Source organism: Microcebus murinus, chromosome 22, assembly GCF_040939455.1.
Source record: "Microcebus murinus isolate Inina chromosome 22, M.murinus_Inina_mat1.0, whole genome shotgun sequence".
NCBI classification, from domain to species: Eukaryota; Metazoa; Chordata; class Mammalia; order Primates; family Cheirogaleidae; genus Microcebus; species Microcebus murinus.
The window spans coordinates 16,069,998-16,086,045 of record NC_134125.1 but is presented as its reverse complement, the minus strand read 5'-3'; the positions used below and the strand labels follow the sequence as shown (position 1 = coordinate 16,086,045).

The following is a 16,048-nucleotide window of genomic DNA, read 5'->3' as shown; positions in this document are numbered from 1 at the left end:
GTCATACCTACAAGAAAGTAACACTCTGCTACGAAGAAGACTGTATTTCTACTGTGGACATAGTTTAACTGTGTGGTTAAGAGTGAGATTCTGGAGTCGGTTCAAAGTACAAGGCCTGACTCGCCACTTGTAGAACTGTTACCTTGAACAAGAGACTTTTCTCCACGAGCCTCAGTTTCCCCCGTAAAATAAAGGTAACACTACTTCCTTCACAGGGTCGTGGCAAGGACTCAATAGGATAACGTTTGCAAAGCACCTCACATGCGGAAAGCGCTCAAATCAAAGGAGGTACGGTGATTAATAGCGGGTTTGCGGCCTCGGCGGCTTTATCGCCAATGAGGACCGGGAAGGCGGGCCGGGACCTGGGGACCCAAGGGAAGGAGCCCGCTGCCCCCCGCCCCTGGCCCACCTGTTCCTCCAGCCTCTCGATCTCTATCTGGTTCTTCTCCTCCTCTTCGTCGTACTCCCACTCGTACTCCCCGGGGGAGCTCTCGCCGGAGGATGCCATGCCGTACTCCTCATCATCCCCATCACTCTCGCTCACGCCTTCCTCCTGCGGATCCCACTCTGGCCCTATGGTCTTGTACGTCGCAGCAGTCACAGCCCGCGATAGCACCTTCCTCCTCGTCCTAGCCGCCTTAACTTCATCCTCCTCTCCCTCAGCCTTGGGCGCAGCCTTGGACTCAGCCTCCGGTTCTGAAACCGAGGTTGCGGCCGCCGTCGCCATCTTGCGCTTCCAGGGACTCTTGGGTCTTCCCGCGGCCGCCGAAGACCCGGCTGAAGTAGAGCTGCCCGCGGCGCGCGCCTGATCAAAACCCGGCTTTCTTGCCTCCAAAAGGGATATTGGGAGCCTCGGATGACAGGAAAAATCTTGAAATACACACAATTCATATTACTTTTATATCCTTGTAGAAACTCCCGTCAGAGAAAAAACTCATTTACTTGGCATGTGTACCGTCACAACTTCGGACAGATGTTGGGTCTTTGGACAGGAAATGGAGGCCATAGAGGAAGTCATGGAGTGAGCGTGATGTCTGTAGCAAGGGTTTGGCGCCATCTTGAGAAGGTAAGGTGAGTCAGAACAAATGTCTTACTTAACGCCTAGTGTGACTTGGCGCGTGGTTCAGTCTCCCCTGCAACTGCGCCCCAAACGCAGAGGAAAAACCCCACGTCCTCTGAGAAGGATAGACTGCGCCATTCAGGTGAAAAATCCATTTCCCTGAGAGATTCCTCCCCTTTATGTAACCCCTGATACCTAGTATGCCTTAAATGCACGTGTGGATTTTCTGGTTTTATAAGGTACCTTGCAAACCAGTAGTAAAAACATTACATTAGTAAGCATTTCTTTAGAAACTCTTAATTGCTAGGCATTGTAACATAAATTGTGAGTTTGCTGCTTTATAGATAGACATATACATTATTTTTCAATCAAACATTTTTGAGGTAGGGAAGTCTTGGTGTGTTTCTCCACTTATTGTCTTTCTCCCTCATTAGCAAGCTTAATGGGGCAGGAATTATGTCTGTTTTGCTGTCCGTTGGATCCCCAGAGTCTAGTATAGCACCTTCATACACAGTAGGTACTCAGCATATACTTGGTCCGTGCATGAAAGAATAGTCCTTGAATTAGTACAAAAGGAGAGATCCAGGCTAGGCGTGCCGATTTTATTTGCTAGGGTCACACAACCAGGAAGGAGCAGAACCAGGATTCTAACCCAGCATGACCCAAGTTCGAATCCCAACTGAACCTAACTCTCTGAGCAACCTCGGAGAAGTCAGCTAAACCGCTCTGAACCTCAACTTCCCTAAGCTGCAAAACAGAGCTAGGACTGGTGGCTCCCAGCGCCACATTCCAGCGGTGGGCTTCGCGAACGCCAGCCCGGCCCCGCACTCCGGGAGGCTGAGGTCCTCGCCCACCCAGGCTCCAGCTCTGCAGACGAGCCCTCCAGCGACCTCAGACCCTCCCGCTCTCCGCCCCGTCCACCCGCCCCCGAGAGGCGGGGCCGAGGCGCGGGCACGTGCTCGGAGCAGGAGAGCGCAAGCGCGAAGTCGCAGTGACGTCAGAGGCGCGTCCCACCTCTGCGCTCCGGCACGGCGCAGTTGCAAGCCGGCAAGATGGCTGCGGCTGGATCAGGCCGTCTGAGGCGGGCGGCTTCGGCCCTATTGCTGCGGAGCCCGCGCCTGCCGGCCCGGGAGCTGTCAGCTCCGGCTCGGCTCTACCACAAGAAGGTAGGGTCGGATGGGGGGTTGCGCAGACCGCCTCGAGGACGCAGGCGTCCTGGCGGAGGCCCAAACTGGGAGGGACGGCCGTGGGGTTCGGGGCGGCCCTGGACGGAGGGGCCGCCCCCTCCTACGTCTGTCTCGACTCACTTTCCCTTGCTGCTCAGTGACACTAACCGCAGTTGATATACCAATAACAGCTACCGCCGATGGGGCGGCGACTTCCAGTGGGCCCCGCCGCGACTTTGTGCGTCTCTTCGTTATACTTGCCAACAGCCCAGGAAGGAATATCCTGTTATGACTTGCCTGCCATTCTAAGTCCAGGGACACACACACGCTGTGGCGCGGGCTGCGGCTTCGGCCACGCCACTGCCCTGGCTAAGGGCTCTTGAGCAAGTCACTGCCCCTCACGGAACCTGTTTCCCCAGGTGTAACACAGGTGGGGGCGGAGGGGTCCTCAGGAGTCTTCTGCAGGATAATGTGTGGCGACCTCGACGTGGTTCCTAGCACATAGGCCCCACGTGTGGACACCATTTATGGTGCTGTTATTGTTTGGGGGCGCATAGCCTCCGAGGGGACTAGGCACATAACCAACAAGTGTAATGTTTTGGTTTTTTGGCAGGGGAGAGAGATGCGTAGTTTGCAGCCCCTTGCCTTCCAGTGGGTAGAGTCCCCTAGTCTTGAGACTCTTACTGGGGAAACTACTAAAGAATGCCGTATATCAACGTGGTGCAGAAAGTCCAGATTAGATATTATCTGGTGGGTCCTTGGAGTCAAAATACATCCGCGGCCGGGCGCGGTGGCTCACGCCTGTAATCCTAGCACTCTGGGAGGCCGAGGCGGGCGGATTGCTCATGGTCAGGAGTTCGAAAGCAGCCTGAGCAAGAGCGAGACCCCGTCTCTACTAAAAATAGAAATTAATTGGCCAACTAACATATATATAGAAACAATTAGCCGGGCATGGTGGAGCATGCCTGTAGTCCCAGCTACTCGGGAGGCTGAGGCAGCAGGATTGCTTGAGCCCAGGAGTTTGAGGTTGCTGTGAGCTAGGCTGATGCCACGGCACGCACTCTAGCCTGGGCAACAAAGCGAGACTCAAAAAAAAAAAAAAAAAAAAAATCCATACTCGGATATCCGTGTGGAGAGGACTGGAAAATTGGGGTACCTACTGGCAAACAAACCGCAAGGTCCTTAAAGCCTTGTGTTTACCAGTTCGAGTTGATGTTTATTCTGTTCTAGCTTCTGCACTTTTGCCGAGGTCTTTACTCCTCCCCCACCCTGGCTTGTGTTTTGTTGATGGTGTGCGCTGAAGGAACTTGGGCTAGCAGCCATGCAATCACCAGGGTGCGCTGCTGCACCAGGTTGATGGCCAGGCCATGAGATGCAGTCATGACATTGCTTTTATCTTATTTTTTTATTTTTTTTGAGACAGTCTGACTCTGTTGCCCAGGCTAGAGTGCCGTGGTGTCAGCCTAGCTCACAGCAACCTCAAACTCCTGGCCTCAAGCAATCCTCCTGCCTCAGCTTCCCAAGTAGCTGGGACTACAGGCATGTGCCACTATGCCTGGCTAATTTATTTTATTTATATATATATTTTAGTTGTCCAGCGAATTTTTTTTTTTTTTTTTTTTGTAGAGACGGGGTCTCGCTCTTGCTCAGGCTGGTCTCAAACTCCTGAGTTCAAACAGTCCTCCCGCAGTGCTAGGGTCACAGGCTTGAGCCACCATGCCCCGCCTGCTTTTATCTTAAAAGACATGTAAATGTACGCCTGCCATAGCAGTCACCTTGAAGCTTCTCAGAAAGCCTTCCACTCCTGGGCCATAGTATGTTTAGATTTTTTTTTTTTAACTTTTATTACAAATCTGTGAAAGTAGCTGGAGAAAGAGATAAAAAGTGTTTAGGCCACAAATGGTTCTGATTGACATGAGTGGAGGCCTTTCTACCCAGATGAAATCTAGTATTTAGTGATTGCCTGCTAGATCAGGTTGCTGACTTGGAGGACCTAACCATTAAGTCAGGAAGACCAATACCGACAAAGCGATCATTATTTCTCTTAACCCTCTCATTTCAGGTGGTTGATCATTATGAAAATCCTAGAAATGTGGGATCCCTTGACAAGACATCTAAAAACGTTGGAACTGGACTGGTGGGGGCTCCAGCATGTGGTGATGTAATGAAATTACAGGTACCAGCTGGTTTTCAACTTTAATGGTAATAACAATCCCTTTGCTTACACAGTGCTTTATAGTTTACAAAGCATTTGCACATACAGCATTTCATTTGGTCTCCATCTTTATTCCTGTGAGTGGGATGAGTTGATATTATAAATGATTAGCAGGTCCTCAATCTTGGTTCTCTACCTAGTATACTATGACCTTTTCGGAAATAGGAAACTAATCTCATTTTTCAACTCACTGTATCAGCTTAAGTCCCAACTTCAGCCAAGTAAAAGTTTTTGTGAATTTTACTGATCAAAGGAAAACCCCAAAGGGCTAGCAATCTCCAGTGAGACAAATGCAATAAATCAAACCCGTCCCCAAATTGGAAGCAACATGAAGGTCATATCTTGTGCTTTGGATAAACTATAGCTGTGTCCACAATGTTTCTTCATAGTGGGTAGGCAGTTTGCCAGAGGTCTTCATTCCTCCTATCTTGAAAAACAGAAACAAGCAGGAGGGAACTATTAAGTGCAATTTGGTGCCCAAGAAAAAAGTACTAACCAGAGACCTTTATTGCAGACTTCCCTAGTGTTTAAAAAGGCAGATTGCCTCAGCAGCTAGCTGGGAGCAGACTTCCTCAAACAGGACTTCATAGTTAACATGCAGGCTAAGGTTACAAAACAAAACTGGAGTGGAAGGGCATCTTTTCCATCTGATCTTTACCGTCTAGGCCTGTAGAGTTGTTCCACGTTTCACTTTTCATTAGCGAGCTCTTTGAAACGAAGCAAAGTCCGTAATTAATGCCATAATTTACAACGTAGAAAGCAAGCTCAAAGCCCTTGGGGAAGGCCTCAGTACACTTCCATGATTTCCAGGTTCCGGGAGGGTGGCTCCAGGAATCACTGCTTAACTCTTGTTCTTTTCTAGATCCAAGTGGACGAAAAAGGGAAGATTGTGGATGCCAGGTTTAAAACATTCGGCTGCGGCTCCGCAATCGCCTCCAGCTCATTAGCCACTGAGTGGGTGAAAGGGAAAACGGTAAGGATGCTTGAAAATATGACCGAATGAAATCACATTCTCCAAACCTTGCTCCCGAAGGGTGTAGTGAGTCAAAAAAAAATTCTAAATTTTTTAAATTTCTCATACCCATATGTTGATTAAAATTCTTCTCCAAATAGGGAATCATGGATCATTCTGCTAGGTGTTGAGTTTTTTTGTTGATCATCTTTATCTGTTAGGTTCGGTAGTGTTTTGTTAATGACAGAATAAAGATCCTCACCTATCCCTCTAACAAAATAGAATTGAAAAGAAGCCTCTGGCTTTCTCTGTGGGTGGTGATCTTGTGATTTCTCGGGGTAGGGGTGTTTTATAGAGCTGTTGCCTTCTTGCTTATGTCCTCCCATCATGTTTCAGGACGGATTCCAGGTGGCTTACAAAGATCGGTAACATAAACTAGCCTGTGTTGAAAGACAGATTAAAGAATCAGAAACACAGCAAGGGTGGAGGAAAATCAACAGACAAATCAGAGCAATGATCTGGGTAGATAGTCAGCAGGCCTGAGGGTGGGGATAAGAAAGGGCTGAAACGTCTTTTCTATCCTTTTCTGTATCAAAGCCTCTTTCCCCAGCAGCTGCAGAGATCGAAGTTCCCAAACCCAGGAGCTGGAGTTTTAAGATCTAGTTGCCATTAGAACCTCTCAGAAAAGCCAACCTGCAGGGCACTCATCTTTGTAGCTCCAGGGGACCCAGTTCAGGAAGCTGAGTCATGGAGGAGCATGCCTGGGAAGCTGGCCAGCTCTACAGTAAAGCCGTTTGCCAGGCCACGTGCCACCTGTCTCCTGTGGCTCAGGGCCTTCTGGCTGGCAAGCTCCTGTGAGCCAAGGAAGCACAGACCTAACCTGTTCTGGCAGGAGGTGGCTCCAAAGTGATTTGTCAGGAACTGTCCCCAGGGAAAGGGGGAAATGAGACAAGGCACCTACGTTCCCAGGATCTGGATTTTAGGGACTGTGAGTTGTGATCAGAAAATGGGGAAAGGGGCCTTTCTTTAACCTTGAGGTCTCCCATCTCAGCTTCCAGGAGCAGAACTTGAATCTTAATCAAGTGGGGTTAGTGGAGTTTGGAGGAAGGTCAGAGCCGGGGAGGCTGGCTGTTGGGGAAACCTGGCTTTCCTCAAGGCAGTGGCGCTCTGTTCCCCGTAGGCAAGGACCCACCTGCCCCCTGTTGTCCCCTATGGCTCTCTACCAGGTGCCAGGCCGCCTCTTCGGTGAGTGGAGGAGGCTCTCCTTTACCCAGAGGATGAATCTGAGAGAGCAGTCAGCCCGACATCTGCCTGTGCCACCGACCTCCCTGATGCCATTCAGCACTTCTAGTCGAAAGGATTTAGAGAAGCTGATAGTCACAAAATCAGCAGAATTAACGACCTTTTTCTTTAAAGAGACTTCTGTTGGCCTCAGGCAGATCCCTAACAGACTTCTCAGGTTCTGCACCACGCAGTGCGGGTGTGTCTGCTTCACACTTGAGAATCCCAGCTGCAGCTCTGACACCAGCTGGGAGTCCTGCCAGACCCCAGCCCTTTGAGTTACTAAATAGAAGTCATCCCCCATCACCTCTGAGGGCCTCTTTGGCCTTCCTTTTATTTAATTGTCCGGCCCGCAAGTGAAGGCTTTGCTAAAGTTGCTCATCTGTCCCTAATGCCTCTCAGGTGGAGGAAGCCTTGACCATCAAAAACACAGACATCGCCAAGGAACTCTGCCTGCCTCCCGTGAAACTGCACTGCTCCAGTAAGTCTCTGCTCTCCACCATGCCAGCCACGTCACTCAGCAGTAATGGCAACTTGGTATTTGTGACAGAGTCCTTTTAGGTCAGGGATTCCTTCTTTATAACCCTCAGAGGCTTAGAAGCCCGTGGTCTCACATGCATCTCTAAGAGAGTCATGCCAGGAGGTGGTGTGTGCCAGGCGTCATACTGAGCACTTGATGGGCATAATTTGCAACCCTCAGAAGCAGCCTTGAGTCCACAGGTGTCGTTACTCCCCTCTTACAGATTAGGGAGCTGGGGCTTGGGGTTAAGGCACCCAGGCCACATGGCTAATAAGTGGAAGAACCAGAGTTTAAGCCCCAGTCTTTGATTCCAGAATCCGTGCTGTCTCCAGCAGAGGAGAAAACAGCTTTCTCTATAATCTCGTTTGCTGTGTATTTCATCACTTCCTGTCCAGATGCTGCTTCCGTCGGGGTCTGCCTCTGTCTATATGGAATGACTAAGCCCTGTTGTGCAATATCTACACTGTCCTGAGAGAAAGCCCGGGTGCCTTAAGACTTACGCTTGGCTTTCCAGTTTTGTCTCTGTATTAAATCTAATGTTTTTTTCCATCCTCACTAAACTTTGTCAGGGAAAGAGAGAATGAGAAACAGTAGCCTTAACATATTGATGGAGGTTTACTGACCAAATTAGTTACAAATCAGCAGAGCGTCAGGCCTCCTGCCAGGGTAATCCGCACAGAAGAGCCGGTGCTGGGTTGGGGACACACTAAGGCAATCTTCAGGAAGCCCAGTAAGACCTGAGTTCTTTCCACTTGAGCTGGAATTTTAAGTACCCATGAAGAAAGGTCATAGCTTGTAAACATTTTCACGTGATTTCAGAAAAACCCCAGCCTTTTTATGAGGCCTTTATAGGTACTGAAACCTTTAGCTGATGTTCTCTGCTGTTCTCTTGCTTTCTGCTGACATTCTAGATCTCTCGATTTTTATTTTTCTCCATAGCCTCAGTTTTGTTTTTTGAGACAGAGTCTCCCTTTGTTGCCCAGGCTAGAGTGAGTGCTATGGCGTCAGCCTAGCTCACAGCAACCTCAATCTCCTGGGCTTAATGGATCCTCCTGCTTCAGCCTCCTGAGTAGCTGGGACTACAGGCATGCGCCACCATGCCCGGCTAATTTTTTCTATATATATATATATATATATATATATATATATTAGTTGGCCAGTTAATTTCTTTCTATTTTTAGTAGAGATGGGGTCTCACTCTTGCTCAGGCTGTTTCAAACTCCTGACCTTGAGCAATCCACCCGCCTCAGCCTCCCAGAGTGCTAGGATTACAGGCGTGAGCCACCGCGCCCGGCCTTAGCCTCAGTTTTAATATCAACTCCTAAACAAAAGTTTTCAAGCTTGGAATCCCTAGAGACTGGTGTGGCAGACGCCATCCCGTGAGCAGACTGACGTGACCTAAGCTGTGCCAGCTGCGTAGCCGGCGTCTCTACCACACTGATCCCAGACTTCATGGCGGCAGTCGAGAACTGACATTTGTTGTATCCCTACTGTGTGTCAGACATTTCCTGCGTAAGTCCCCACTCCATCCCAGCAAGACAAGCACAATAATTATCCCGGTTCTACAGAACAGAAAGTAGATTCCAGAAGGCTAGGGAACTAGCTTAGCATCACAGATATATTTAAACCCTAGTCTGTCTCCAAACTAACCCTGGGGAGTAGCTCAGGAGGCAGCTGCAGACGGGCCCGGCTTGCTCCTCTCCCCACCCCCCTCACTCGGTTACCCTGTGAAGCCCCCCCAGCTCTGAACAACTAGAGTCCGAAGACCATTTCTTTACTGTCTAGAAACTTACACTCTCTTTCCTTCCCCTACTCCTAGTGCTGGCTGAAGATGCAATCAAGGCCGCCCTGGCTGACTACAAGCTGAAACAGGAACCCAAGAAAGGAGAGGCAGAGAAGAAATGAGCCCTCGCAAAGCCTTCACGTCATGTCAGCTGTTTGCCCACCTGCCGCGCAGTCACCTTAGACGTTCAGAAGCCCCTGCCACTACATAAAAGAGCTTTGAGATACGCACAAGGTTTGCTCTTCACATTGTGTCTCTAATGAGAGCAAAATACACAGTTTAATTGTTCTGAATCCTGCGATTTCTTTCAGCCCACATTTATCGCCTTAACCCAGTTTATGGATATTTTGAATTGTGTATGTGGCCGCAGGACTGAAATCAATAACGAAGTCTCAAGTTTTGATAGCCTGTGAAGTGCATAAATATCTTAATTTTACCTGAATTGATTTTGGGGAAATTACCAGTAGAATGCCTTGGTGTGATTCTTTGACAGAACCAGTTATTGTACATAAAACAGATGTGCTTATATATATTATAATAAATAAAAATATAAGACGATGATTTTCTCTAATAAGCCTTGTCTCTCGATGCCTCACTCCAAAGTGCCGAAAGCCCCGTGCGTTCCCTAAGCCTGGACTGTGGTGACACATGGTTTTCCCAGCAAACTGGATCATAAAGGTCATGTACAGACTTTTTTTTTTTTTTTTTTAACAAAGCCAAATATACACAGTGATTTGTGAAAAGGCATGGTCGTCATTTTTTCTTGCTCTTTGGGAGATAACAGATTGACAACGCAAAGTAAGCCTTGAAGATTCTTTTTGTAATTTCACTGGTTTGTGAAATCTTGAAATCTGGGAAACTCTGGCTTAGGTGACACCCTAAAGCTATGGCACAGATACATAAAGAGCACCTAGGGAATGAGTTTAAAAATGCAGATTTCTAGGCCCACGCTTCTTTAGTCTGGACAGGTGGTTCCAATGCCCCTGGCTTGAGAACCTCCTAGGTTTTGTGAGATGGCAAATGAGCCAAGCCATAGGGTAGAAACCTGTCAATCCTCTGCTCTGCACCAGTATGATAAGTGGTTCATTCTGAAATGTCCATACACGTTCAGTGCACCGAAAGTTGTTTAAAAACACTCACCCCGGGCTCAGGCATGAATAGCATTCTAGTCGCTGTCCGTCCTACCCAGATCTCTCCCTATTCTGAACTATCTACAGTCACACAAATCTCGGAGGCCTGATTTTCTAGTGAAAATGATATTGAGCGAAGCATGGTGGCTCACACCTGTAATCCCTGCAACTCGGGAGGATCACTTGAGCCCAGGGCTGCAGTGAGCTACAATAGCACCACTGTATTCCAGCCCGGATGACAGAGCAAGACCCTGTCTCTTAAAAAAAAAAAATACTGAAATATCGACTACCATAGTCTCCAATCTCCTTCCACTTCAAATGTAAGATGTGTTTGTCTTTCTGATTTTGTTGCTGTTGTTCAGGCATAGGCTGGTTGCCTCTCCTTAAATATATCTCCTTTGTTTAAAAAAGAAATACTCTGGGTTCTGGCAGAGGGCACAGAACTTCAAAAGCCATTCCCTCCATAGTCTGTGGAGGCAGCCACAGACCAGGGCCTTCATAAGAATCTCAAATTAGAACCTGGCGGGACCATGTAAAATTGTTCCGTGCCACATGTTCTGCTATGTAATTCAGTCCCTCTAGGCTGTGCCTGTCTCCCTTTGTTACATGTGGCAACACCACAATTCCCCACTACTTTTTGTGATTCTTTTATTTTCTTTTTCTGAGACAGAGTCCCACTCTGTCGCCAGGCTAGAGTGTCGTGGCGTCAGCCTCGCTCACAGCAACCTCAAACTCCTGGCTGGGCTCAAGCAATCCTGCCTCAGCCTCCCGAGCAGCTGGGACTACAGGCATGTGCCACCACGCCCAGCTAATTTTTTCTACATATATTTTTAGTTGTCCAGCTAATTTCTTTCTGTATTTAGTAGAGACGGGGTCTTGCTCTTGCTCAGGCTGGTTTTGAACTCCTGACCTCAAGCGATCTTCCTACCTTGGCCTCCCGGAGTGCTAGGATTACAGGCGTGAGCACCGCGCCAGCCTGTGATTTTTTTTTTTAAATGAAACATTTGTGTCCCAGTTAACATTTTCTGAGAATTGAAACGGAATTCTGCACATCAGAAGCAGTTCATAAACAGCCCGAGCAATATTACCAGAATAGCCCAAACCTCAAGACATGCTTATGCTGCTACTATAAAAAATGAATATTTTTAAAATTCTCATTAAAGACACGCCTTTTCCCAGACAAATCTAGTCTTAGCCACACAAGGGCATCGTGTGCCCTTCAACGAACTCGTCACTCATCGTGGTTTTTGCCTCTTAACAAACCCTTGCATGGGAAGTATTGACAGCTAGTTTAAATCGGTTTATCGAACCCGATAAACCAGGCTGGGCCTTTAATCCTGTTAATTCTCATGACAGCCCTCCAAGGTGGGCATTATTTCAGACAAGGACACTGGCTCAAGAGGGCTTGAGCAGAACGATCAAAGCCCTGGGGGCTCAGGTTCTGATCCCAGCTCTGCCTTGATCTCTCCTCGTGACCTTCGGCAAGTACTTAACCTCTCTGAGCCTTGGTTTCCTTTTCTGAAAGATCAGGAGAACACCAGCTCCTAAATCATAGGGTTGTTGTGAGGATTAAATAAATAATCCCAGGCATGTAGTAAGTGCTCAATAAATGTTAGCTATCATCCATCCCCTTCATCACCATGACCACCATCACCATCGTGGTCACTGTCATAATTGTCATCACCACCATCTTCATTATCATCACCATCCTCATCACTATCATTGTCATCACCACCATCATCATCATCACCACCATCGTTATTAGAGGTTGGATTCCAAGCCACCCCCGAGACAGAAATCAGCATGCCGGGTGTTTATCTGGGGGTATTCCTGGGATCAGCACCTGGAAAAGGGGGTTAAGAAAGGACCAGGCAGCGAGGGGAGAGAAAGGCAGCAGTGTGGCCCCAAGAAAGGTCTCAGTCAACCCCATGGGAAGCTCTAAATCAGGTGGCCCCTCTGCGCTGTCCTGTCCCGGGGCCTCTTATATCACTTATAGTCTACAAAGTTTGTCACGCTATTGGGTTCAGGATTTCATCTTCTCACTTTTTTTCCAAATGAGATTTTCATTTTACAAGAAGAGAAGCTAAGGGCCATGCTTATCACCGAGGAATAAATCGCTGGAATTCCAGGCATCCATTGGGCTCACTGTCTGGGGGCCAAGCAGTTTGTGGGAGTGGCTCGCACTGTCCCATTGGCCCTTCGGCACCAGAATCTTGCTCACTTTCCCACAACAGCTGGGCCCCTGGGGACCATCTCCCATCACGGGGGGCGCTCATCTACTCCAAACCCCAAAGGCTCCGGACAAGGCGATCTTGTCCCCTGCCAAAGCCCGCTTGGGCAGCCACCAAGGATCTGCGTCCCCTCTTGGCCCTTCCCACCCTTTCTTCTTGAGAGCTGACATAGAGGCGGGTCCTTTCTGGCTGAGCTAACTAGCCCGCGGCCAGCCAGTGCAGGGCCTCTCTGATTTGTCCTCCTCATTGGGACAACCTGAGAGGGCTTGTTTGCAGGACTCAGTGAGATTACATGGACAAAGTGCCCAGCCCAGTTGGGTGCACAGTAGGTGCTTACTAAATGCGCATTTGTCCACGGGACAGGGCAAGGAGTCAGGAGGGTGGCCGGCCCCTGCCTGACACTGAGCAACAGCTCCCCATGGAACCTCTCTGGCCCCCGAGGCCTGACCTGACCCAGACTTGCCCACCTCTGGCCTCACTGAGTCCCCTCCTGTCCCACCAGCTTCCCTGCTGTCCCCAGCGCAATCCCACCTCAGGGCCTTTGCGCTTGCTGGTCCCCCACTGCCTAGAGCCATCTTCCCCTGAGCCTTGCAGAGCTGCCTCCTCCCTTCAGGCCTCACCTAAATGTCATCTCCCCAGACAGGATCCCCCGACCACCCTGGCTACATAGAGACACACGCCTCGTCACCGCCTCACCACATTGTGCACCTGCTTTGCAGCACGCATCACTCTGGGTATATCTTGCTCAAGGGGAGACGTGTCTGAAGAGTCACTGTGAAATCTCGGGTGCCTGGAACAGTTACCAAATGCACCAACAACGCAGGAGGCGCTCCCGGAAGTCCCTGCCTTGCTATGAGTCCTCACTCTCACTCAGGGGGCTGGAGAAAACTCCAAGACAAAAAAAATAAAATCTTAGGTGCTACAGTAATAGGGTATTGGGGAGGTGGGAGGGGGGCGGGTATATACATACATAATGAGTGAGATGTGCACCATCTGGGGGATGGTCATGATGGAGACTCAGACTTTTGGGGGGAGGGGGGGAAATGGGCATTTATTGAAACCTTAAAATCTGTACCCCCATAATATGCCAAAATAAAAAAAAAAATTAAAAAAAAAATAAAATAAAATAAAATCCATTCCTAACTCCCTGGGCAAATCTTTCTCCCTGTCCCCATTTGCAGCTTCTCTGCAAAACGAAGGGACTGGATATGATGAGCCCACACTCCCTTCCAGCGCAAACAAAAAGATTCCACAGACTTGGATAAGTTCTCATCTCAGCCAGTAAACCAGCTCCCGCCAGCACATGATTCATCTCTGCCGAGTCTGCCTAGCAACCGGCCTTCTCCCCGCACCCCAAACCAACTCCCTCCCCAAGAAGGGTTCCTCCCCCACCACACTCCCGCCGCCCAGCCCCCAGTGTCCTGCGGAGGAATGCAAAGGCTTCGAGATCCCCTCTCCTCGCCTGTCTGCCAGCAGCATTTTAACCCAACCTCAGAACGTCTCCGGCGCTGTCTGGAACAACCGTGCCCCTCCTGGGATTAGTACAGGAAACAGCAGCAGAAGTCAGGCGGGCGAAAGTGCTGACCCAGCACGGGGAGATCATTTCTACCCTGATGCCTCGCCCTCCTCTGCTGCCCGGCTCCTCCTCGGGCAGGGTCTGCATTTTAGGCAGGGAGCAAGAAGAGACACAGGGAATGTGCAAGGAGGGATGGGAGAGCCCATGCTCGCTCAGATAGCTTGGGGATGTTTTAATCCAGTTTCCCACAGTGAGTGGCGAGGGGGGGGCCTGCGGGGGGACACTATCATCATTTTAGTAGAGACTAGAAAGCATTTGATAAACTTCAATGCCCATGTGTGGCCGGGCGCGGTGGCTCACTCCTGTAATCCTAGCACTCTGGGAGGCCGAGGTGGGGTGGATTGCTCGAGGTCAGGAGTTCGAAACCAGCCTGAGCAAGAGCGAGACCTCGTCTCTACTATAAATACAAAGAAATTAATTGGCCAACTAGTATATATATAGAAAAAATTAGCCAGGCATGGTGGCGCATGCCTGTAGTCCCAGCTACTCGGGAGGCTGAGGCAGGAGGATCGCTTGAGCCCAGGAATCTTAGGTTGCTGTGAGCTAGGCTGATGCCACAGCACTCACTCTAGCCTGGGAAACAAAGCGAGACTCTGTCTCAAAAAAAAACACAAAAAAAAAAAACACAATGCCCATGAGCTACTCAAAGCAGACAGAGAAAGAAATGTCCTTAACTTGGGAAAGGATATCTAGCAGAACACGACAGCAAACATCTTACCCACTGGCCAAACTTTGGAGGCATTCCCATTAAGATCGGGGACAAGGCCGGGTGCGGTGGCTCATGCCTATAATCCTAGCACTCCGGGAGGCCAAGGTGGAAGGATCCTTTGAGCTCAGGAGTTCAAGACAAGCCTGAGCAAGAGCAAGACCCCGTCCCTACTAAAAATAGAAAGAAATTAGCTGGACAACTAAAAATATATAGAAAAAATCAGCCTGGCATGGTGGCGCATGCCTGTATTCCCAGCTACTTGGGAGGCTGAGGCAGGAGGATCACCTGAGCCCAGGAGTTTGAGGTTGCTGTGAGCTAGGCTGATGCCACAGCACTCTAGCCCAGGCAACAGAGTGAGACTATCTCAAACAAACAAACATAAAAGATCGGGGACAAGGCAAGGAGATTAACAACTGCTGCCTTGGTGACCACTACCACCACCATCGCCACCACTGCTAGCACGCCATGTTGAATCAGACGTTCCAGCGATTGCAGTAAGACACACGTGCACACAAAACAAGTGAAGAGCACAGAAAGGAGACGAGGGAACAATCCTTTCTGGAGGCTTCTGTCATCTACCTAGAGACCATTCTTGAATGAGCGCTGGACAGAGTCAGGTGACCTGGGCTAGACACTGGCCTTGGCCATGACCTTTCTGGGCAACCTGGGGTCTCAGTTTCTCCATCCAGAGCCTGAACGACGGGACTAGACCAATCATTTGCAAACTATGCTTCGCTAAGCCTTAGGGGCCCCAAGGGAAAAGGGGTTTGCAAACACCTTTGTGCAAACAGGTGGCCCTGGCTATCCTGTCCCCTTCAATGATACAGCGCCATTTGCATTGGGCTTTTACTAGGATTCCTGGAAAGAGTTTCTCTGAACAAGAGATTCTGTTTCGCAAAAAGGTGAAATCACTGGACATACGACCAATGCCAGCATAGACGACAGACAGAAACAGGTGCTTCATGGAAGAGGAGTTCCAGAAGGGAAAGACCTCCATACCACCAGTCATCAGAGAATGAGAACTACAACAGTAATGGAATACCCCCTCTCACCAAGACTGGCAGTGTTGGCAAGGATATAGGGAAACCTGCACACTCTTCTACCAGGATGGGATTGGAAATTGGATTTTGGAAGAGTCATTGGGCAGCCCCTCTGAAAGCATTACGCATGCACTCTCCAACCCGGCAAACCTGCCAGGAGAACTTAGCTGGCAGGAATGCTCCAAACGTCTGCATGCGTAGGACGTCTCCACATGTGTGGGGATGGCGTGGGACCCTGTGAGACCCTCTAACTCTGCCATCCGTGATCTCCCTCCCTGAGCACACCCAGGGCCTGTTCCGGCTGCCACGCCTGCCCCCCGAGGACGCCCTGAGCTGGCTCTACTCTAGGAACAGCCAAAGCCCAGGTAAGTGGAAGTCTGAGCTC

General features: G+C 49.5%; 2 protein-coding genes and 1 long non-coding RNA gene across 4 annotated transcripts in view; 1 reads left to right on the top strand and 2 right to left on the bottom strand.

Moving 5' to 3' along the window:
* The window catches only part of SART3 (spliceosome associated factor 3, U4/U6 recycling protein), a 32,927-nt gene extending 32,181 nt beyond the window's left edge, over window positions 1-746 (bottom strand). For both annotated transcript variants that reach the window (XM_012756561.2, XM_012756562.3), the window contains exon 1: window positions 410-746. In XM_012756561.2, the coding sequence (XP_012612015.1) occupies window positions 410-727 (318 nt within the window). In that variant the 5' untranslated portion in view covers window positions 728-746. The remainder of the gene's footprint in view (window positions 1-409) is intronic.
* Window positions 747-2,047: 1,301 nt separating this feature from the next.
* Window positions 2,048-9,551, top strand: LOC105866920 (iron-sulfur cluster assembly enzyme ISCU). Its single transcript, XM_012756575.2, has 5 exons — window positions 2,048-2,226; window positions 4,289-4,402; window positions 5,304-5,414; window positions 7,077-7,155; window positions 9,014-9,551. Exons 1-5 carry the CDS (start codon window positions 2,113-2,115, stop codon window positions 9,097-9,099), a joined length of 504 nt encoding a protein of 167 aa, XP_012612029.1. The 5' UTR covers window positions 2,048-2,112; the 3' UTR covers window positions 9,100-9,551.
* On the bottom strand, window positions 5,410-14,051 carry LOC142863479 (uncharacterized). Its single transcript, XR_012914264.1, has 3 exons — window positions 13,829-14,051; window positions 13,047-13,226; window positions 5,410-5,833 (listed from the first exon to the last, which is right to left on the bottom strand). It is a non-coding gene; the product is annotated as an uncharacterized LOC142863479 (long non-coding RNA).
* Window positions 14,052-16,048: the final 1,997 nt, after the last annotated feature.

Coding starts and splice junctions, on each gene's coding strand:
- LOC105866920 (XM_012756575.2), top strand. CDS start 2,113: ATGGCTGCGGCTGGATCAGGCCGTCTGAGGCGGGCGGCTTCGGCCCTA. Junction 2,227..4,288: donor CTCGGCTCTACCACAAGAAG/GTAGGGTCGGAT, acceptor CTCTCATTTCAG/GTGGTTGATCATTATGAAAA. Junction 4,403..5,303: donor GTGATGTAATGAAATTACAG/GTACCAGCTGGT, acceptor GTTCTTTTCTAG/ATCCAAGTGGACGAAAAAGG.